Source organism: Borostomias antarcticus (assembly GCF_949987555.1).
Source record: "Borostomias antarcticus genome assembly, chromosome: 16".
NCBI lineage: Eukaryota > Metazoa > Chordata > Actinopteri > Stomiiformes > Stomiidae > Borostomias > Borostomias antarcticus.
The window spans coordinates 1,265,962-1,273,461 of NC_140249.1; the positions used below are offsets into that span (position 1 = coordinate 1,265,962).

Genomic DNA, 7,500 nt, shown 5'->3' on the forward strand with positions numbered 1-7,500 from the left:
GTTAGCCAGCTTCTCCCTGCAGATCAGGCAGTGTGGGGCAGATCAGGCAGTGTGGGGCACGTAGCAGCTCTTCTCCCTGCAGATCAGGCAGTGTGGGGCCGTAGCAGCTCTTCTCCAGCCTCCAGGTACTCGTAACGCCCCCGTTCTGCTGCTCCCGGCTGGTCGGGCACGCCCTCCGATGTTACTGAACGGGGCGCAACCTTGTTTGTTCTCTTAAGAGACGTATCCACATTCCGCTGTCATCTGGCTAGACTCCCACATCTGCTGACAGCAGCCGTAGCCGGGGCCTTGGCGTTAGCGTTAGCTAGCCCACGTCACCCCTCAACCCAACATAACATTTTTTTGTCAAGATATGCATGCTTCCAAGGAAAACTTGAGAGAATATCTGTTTGGGTTAGAACTGATATGAAAATAATTTTGTACTTGACGTTTAAACTGATATCAAATAATTTTATCAGTGACACTGGTAAATATCAAATAATTGTATAAGTGACACTGGTAAATATCAAATAATTTTATTAGTGACACTAGTAAATATCAAATAATTTTAGAAGTGACACTGGTAAATATCAAATAATTTTATCAGTGACACTGGTAAATATCAAATAATTTTAGGAGTGACACTGGTAAATATCAAATAATTTTATAAGTGACACTGGTAAATATCAAATAATTTTATTAGTGACACTGGTAAATATCAAATAATTTTATCAGTGACACTGGTAAATATCAAATAATTTTATAAGTGACACTGGTAAATATCAAATAATTTTATAAGTGACACTGGTAAATATCAAATAATTTTAGAAGTGACACTGGTAAATATCAAATAATTTTAGAAGTGACACTGGTAAATTCCAAATATTATTAAAGGATTCCGCGGCACCTATGGGCCGTGGAGGTCAAACCAGAGGTTTTCTCTGACTGCTCTCTTCTCATTGTCCCTCCTCTGGGTCTCTCCAGGTGACCATATGGGAGGCTCTGACCAACAGCCGTCCTGTCCCTCCGTCCCCACTGTACGAGGAAGACCCCCAGCTGGAGAGGTGAGTCCAGACACGGACACGGGGAGAGAGAGGACAAGAGTGGTGGACCACAATCCTGTACAGACAGACAGCTGATCTGAGGTCAGGAGTGAAGCTTCATGTTTATTTAGGGTCAAAATATCCTCCCTGCGACGCTTCCATCTTCCATGACCTTCCTGAGTATTCCAGCTGACCCTCTGTCCTCTCCCTGATAGGGCCATCCAGGAGTCACTGTCAATCTCATTGGCCGGCGGAGAGGGAGGGGAAGTGGCGGACCCCGCCCCGCCGTCCTCCGTGTCCCCGTCGGACCCCGCGGCCAGCTCCCCGCCCTCCTACAGCTCGGTGGGCGAGCCGCGGTTGCCGGGGACGTTTGGCGCCGCCACCAACTTCGACGAGCAGCTACGCCTCGCCATGGAGCTCTCGTGCCAGGAGCATGAGGAGAACGACAGGTGAGAGAGAGAGAGAGAGAGAGAGAGAGAGAGCATGAGGAGATGGACAGGTGAGAGAGAGAGAGAGAGAGCATGAGGAGATGGACAGGTGAGAGAGAGAGAGAGAGAGCATGAGGAGATGGACAGGTGAGAGAGAGAGAGAGAGAGCATGAGGAGATGGACAGGTGAGAGAGAGAGGACAGGTGAGAGAGAGAGAGAGAGAGAGCATGAGGAGATGGACAGGTGAGAGAGAGAGAGAGAGAGAGCATGAGGAGATGGACAGGTGAGAGAGAGAGAGAGAGAGAGAGAGAGCATGAGGAGATGGACAGGTGAGAGAGAGAGAGAAAGAGAGAGAGTGACTGGAGAGAAAGGGAGGGATTGAGATGTGGTGTTGAAGCCTACAGATGGAAACCGATCAAATATCGATACAGTCGGACAGGAATATCTGGACTGATCAGTACACTCTCACACACACCAGTCGGTTAATGTCTTATAACTTGTTTCATTTTACACTTTATTTGACCTTTATTCAACCAGGCAATGCCGTTAAGAACCAATTCTTATTTATAATAGCGGGCTGGCAAAGGGGGGGGGGGGTGAAAGGGAATGTCAACGTTAATTTAAAACCAACACAGTTAAAAGACAACACATCCAAACAATCAACACAGTTAACAGACGGCAACACCGATCCCAACGTTTCCACACGAGAGAGACAACAGCGCTGATCCAGTCACCCCCCCCCCCCACACTTCCACCCAGTCACATGATCAGGCAGTAAAGACAACAGTGGCATGTATGAGAGCAGTGAGGCCCTCCGGGGTGTGTGGTTTATCATTACTGCCTGTCCTTCTGCTCCTCAGGCCTTTACAAGGCTTCTCTGTGTGAATAACGAGCCACACCACGGCGTGCCGGCTGCTATTGCTTCATCACACTCACGCCCGGAGCATGTGACTCGTGCTCTTGTGGTAACGCTAACCACAAACTTGAATATGACGCCATGTCTGGTCCCCACAGGAAGAGGAAGGAAGAGGAGGAGGAGCTGGAGAGGATCCTGCAGCTGTCGCTCACGGAGAAGTAGCGCTGGCCACGGATGGACGGCGGGCGGGCGGGCGGGCGGGGCCGCCACCGGGAACAAACACCTTAATTTATTCTGCTTTTTTATCCCTCAGTGTTAAATTATGTTGTTTTTTTCTTTTACAATGTCTCAATTATGAACTGCTGAGTGAGGAGTGGATAAAAAGGGAATGTTTTAGTGGAGAAGAGACAGAGGATGGAGAAGGGAAAAGGGAGAGTACTCCTTTCTTTTTACCTTTTTAATTTTTCACAACCTCGCCGTCTTCATTTGAGTGATCAAATCCAGCTTTTAACCTGTAATACAAATGATCGATACTGAAGATAGAAAAAAATGCTGATATAAGATAATTATTGATAAAATAAATTATTATAATGTTTGAAAAATAATGATGTTGGTTGACTCTTGCGTGTGATATGGAAAATAAAATGTACGTAAATGTTCCTGAAGCATTTCTGTGGATGTTGTCTTGTTTGTGTGGGATTCTTACTGAGTATGTAGGATTTTACGTACTTTGAGTACATTAAATAAAGAGAAACATTAATTAATTCGCTCTACTGGATGAAAACAAATAATCATACTGTAGTCTTGGTACATGTTTATTTTCTCTAATGGTCTCACGGGTACAACAGTATTAAATATACAGAAACGTCTCCACAGTAGTGAATGGGATCATATATAAATATAGCTGCAAGCAGCGATGTGGGGGCCAAGCAGACCAGTGCATCAAAGACAAGTGAAACACGCCATAGCTGCATTAAAATCACTACTGCAGTTTTGAAAATCGGGCATACGGTTCAGAATAAATGCACTTCCAGCTTTGACAGGTTGGTGGCGCTAGAGAATCCAAGGTGGTTACATAGACTTTGTGACAGGGGTCACGGCCCCGTCCCCGATGAGTGTGCCAAATATGGTTTTGATACATCAAAATGTTACTGAGATATGACCACACTTCCTGTTTGGCAGCTTGGACGCCAAATTCTATTGGCTGTAGCAGGCGAACGCCTTCGACAATCAAAAATCCCTGTAAGACTTTTGTGGACATTGGTCTAGAGAATGTGTACAGCCAGTTTCATGTAGATTGGTGAAAAGTCCTAGGAGGAGATACATTTTAAGTGTTTTACACAAAATACAAAATAGCTGGAATTGAAATTGGTGGAAAATGACCTGATGGGGTGCGATGAACTCGGCATGAGCGAGAGATTCCAATGGTACCTTATGTTTGAAAATCGGTCACATAGGTCAAACGTTGTGTGCCTAAACGCACTTCCAAATTTGACATGGTGGTGGCGCTAGAGGGTTCAAGCTGTCGCGATAACACTTGCTGACAGGGGTCAAGGGTTTGGCCCCGATGAGTGTGCCAAATGTGGCGCCAGAGGGTTAGAGCTGTGGACATGGGTCTTGGTGAAAAGACTCAGGGGACTGTCATGAATGAGTGTGCCAATTTTCACAACTTTTTACCATACGGTTCTATGGGCTGCCATAGACTCCCATGGCAGAAGAAGAAAGAAAGAAACAATAAGAAAAGGTACAAGAACAATGGTGGCCTACGCAGCTTCGCTGCTTCGCCCCCAATAAATAAGTCATTTGCTCAGTAGTCAATATACTATCATTTACCAACGTAACTGAGTGGAAATACCGTGTATAAAAATTAAATAATAAAAAAATTATATAAATTAATTATAATACCTTACTTTCAAGTGCCAAAGGTCTGTAAATCAAACACCAGCAGGTCAAGTACGATAAGCAGAGTTGAAGATGTCTACTGACACATTCACACAGCTGTCCAGACACAAGCCTGTAGGTAAAAACAAGATGGCGGTCATCAGTGGCTTGTTGTATGTACTCTGGCCCCGCCTGAACGCCTCCTTCCTCCCTCTCTTCGTACTCTGGCCCCGCCTGAACGCCTCCTTCCTCCCTCTCTTCGTACTCTGGCCCCGCCTGAACGCCTCCTTCCTCCCTCTCTTCGTACTCTAGCCCCGCCTGAACGCCTCCTTCCTCCCTCTCTTCCTTTGGAAAACCGCTGATCTCATATGATAGGATTGATGTAGAGGAATGAATGAGTGAATGTAACGCTGCTAAACTGGTTAAACTCAATGACTCGGCATAAATATCACGCACCCACACAAGCGAGTTGCTAGCTTTTCGGCGGCGTGGCGGGCTAAAGCGGCGTTCATGACATTGGGCACGAGTGTTTGGAAGTCAGATGACCTGAAATCAAACCTGGCGAGGGTGGAAGCAACACTAGTGTGTGACGCAGTGAACCCTCACACCTGTTACCCGATACCCATCCAATCACACAGTACGTTAGATCAGATGACCCGGAGGAAGGAAAGGAGGATGGTAGGTGGCATTGTAGACAATCTAACCTGGTTTGAAGAGGCCATATTGCTGATGCCTATCAATTCTTATCAGATCTACACAAGTGTCTACACAGAGTAGCATCGTCTAGAAGAGCTCCTGGACAGGGAAGCCATGGCTGCGTTCCGAATCGCATACTTCTACTTCTTACTACCAGTACCTACTACAACTGCCCTTAGAAAGTGCATACTTTGCAAGCAGTAGGCATCCAATTGGGACATACTACCTTGTCATAACATTGCGCCTTGAAATTAGCCCACATCCGTCGCTGTCCATAACGTAACATTCGTCTACAGCTGTCACGACTCGCACATGTGACACACATTTCCGCTGCGCACAGGATTGTGGGTCAGAATAGCCAGAAAAGCCTGCTGGCTTGCATACTGCAAAATACGACCGGATGTAGTAGGACATCCTGGTATTTTTGCCATACTGCATGTGGCATACTATGTATTGGGACATACTACATCCTGTTTTGGCATACTATATAGTAGGGTAGTATGTGATTCGGAACGCAGCCCATCTCTCTCTCTCGTCAGTCCCTCGGATCTAAGTTCCTATTGGCCGGTGCCTTGGGGAGGGAGCGGTGCTAGAGCGGTCAGCGGGGCGGCTGCTCCCTGAAGCTGATGTCGCAGAGCAGCGAGAGGTGGTCAGAGGGGTAGTGGTAGGAGGGCAGGCGGTCCGGCCCGATCTGCTCCTCGGACGGCAGGTCCAGCAGCGCCTCCACGCTCAGCGCCCGCCGCGAGTACCAGATGTAGTCCAGCGTGCCGCGGCTCTCCCCGGACGGGCGGATCTTCCAGGTGGTGTAGGCCGGCTCGGTGCAGCCGTCGGCGCTCAGCAGCTTGTAGGCCGAGTCCAGGTTCAGTGGGGAGGAGCTGAACCGCCGGTAGACTTCTTCGGTGGGCTCGGCGTTGAAGTCGCCGCACACGATCAGGGGCACGCCCTCCTCCTCCGCCTTCTCCTCTCCTCCTTCCCCCGCCATCCCGGCCCCGCCGCCCCCGGTGATGGCTTGCAGGCGGCGCAGCAGGTCGGCGCCCTGAGCGCTCCGCAGACGCTCCCAGCCGCTGCGTGCCTTCAGGTGCGTGACGGCCACGCACACCCGGCGGCCCGAGGCGCGGCAGCGCAGCGTCTGTGCCAGCGCCACCTGGTTGGTGGGCAGCAGCGCGGCTGACAGGCGCAGGCGGGCGGCGGCCAGCGGGGCGAAGCGTGCCCGCCGCCAGAACAGGGCGCAGCCGTCGGGGCCGTTGTTGCGCGCCACGTCCAGGCACGGCGACCAGGGCTTGGGCAGGAAGCCGCCGCTGTAGCCCAGGCTGGCCAGCACGGGCCGGAAGGTGTCGTGGTAGTGGTCGACCTCCTGCAGGCACAGGACATCGGGCCGGTGGGTGAGGATCTCCTCCAGGATCAGGTACTTCCTCTCGTGCCAGCGGAGCGCCTCCGGGGGGCAGCGCACGAAGCCGTCCTTCCCCTCGCCCAGGGCTGCAGGGAGGGAGAGAGGAGGAGGAGGAGGAGGAGGGAGAGAGGAGGAGGAGAGAGAGAGGAGGAGGAGGGAGGGAGGAGGAGAGAGATGCAGAGGAGAGAGAGATGGAAGAAGGTAGAAGGGGAGGAATGAGAGGAGAGAGAAGATATTAATATATATATATATATATAAATAATTCTCACTCCTATATCTCATCATTCTCACACTAGTATAATTCATATAACACACCTCATTGTACAACTAAGAATTGTGTCCCTAAAAGCCATCACTGTGCCTCCGATGGCAGCATGACAACACAGGCAGACCAGAATACACTGAGCATGACAACACAGGCAGACCAGAATACACTGAGCATGACAACACAGGCAGACCAGAATACACTGAGCATGACAACACAGGCAGACCAGAATACACTGAGCATGACAACACAGGCAGACCAGAATACACTGAGCATCGACACAGACCAAGGTTAGAATAGTTTATCTTTTTTAATTAGGGGTCGAGCACTGAGTGAGAAGCCCCTATTGTAATTAGTAGTCTTCTTCTCCTTCTCCTGCCTCTATAACCGATTGGTCGCTTTTTACGAAACTTTGCACGATGGCAGAGGATCATGTGACGAGGCAGAGGATCATGTGATGAGGCAGAGGATCATGTGATGAGGCAGAGGATCATGTGACGAGGCAGAGGAAGTCTCACATCGATGGCCAAAAGGGGGCTCAATAACAGCCTACTGAAATTGCGAACTTTGAACAGGCATATCTCATTTGACCTAGAGTCATGAGACTTTGCACAAATATGGTTCTCCTCACGATGGACAAATTTGCCTCAAGAACCTATAACTTCTGGTTATGTAGATTTTCCACAATTTTGCATTTTTTGAAAAACGCTTAAAATCTATCTCCCCTCCTAGAAAGTTTCACCGATTCACATGACACTCGGTAGACAGAATCTAGGGACCAATATCTATCTATCTAAATTGCATGGCTTTGCATGGCTTTTCACGTAAAGGGGTATCATTTCTGAAGGGTTGTACAGAACACCACGAAACTTTGCAAGCATGCCCGCACATATAACCCAAGGCTAGCCCTACATTATTGTCCCGATCAAACCCGATGGGGGCGCTAGAGAGCTCATTTCCTG

At 49.1% G+C, this 7,500-nt stretch overlaps 2 protein-coding genes across 2 annotated transcripts in view; one reads left to right on the forward strand and one right to left on the reverse strand.

The window, feature by feature from the left end:
* The window catches only part of ankrd13d (ankyrin repeat domain 13 family, member D), a 9,906-nt gene extending 6,975 nt beyond the window's left edge, over positions 1-2,931 (forward strand). Inside the window, exons 14-16 of the mRNA XM_084450808.1 lie at positions 964-1,043; positions 1,238-1,471; positions 2,465-2,931. Of these exons, the coding sequence (XP_084306934.1) occupies positions 964-1,043; positions 1,238-1,471; positions 2,465-2,528 (378 nt within the window). The 3' untranslated portion in view covers positions 2,529-2,931. The remainder of the gene's footprint in view (positions 1-963; positions 1,044-1,237; positions 1,472-2,464) is intronic.
* Positions 2,932-5,329: 2,398 nt separating this feature from the next.
* The window catches only part of LOC311319297 (nocturnin-like), a 7,434-nt gene continuing 5,263 nt past the window's right edge, over positions 5,330-7,500 (reverse strand). Inside the window, exon 3 of the mRNA XM_084450809.1 lies at positions 5,330-6,359. Coding sequence (XP_084306935.1) covers positions 5,482-6,359 — 878 coding nt within the window. The 3' untranslated portion in view covers positions 5,330-5,481. The remainder of the gene's footprint in view (positions 6,360-7,500) is intronic.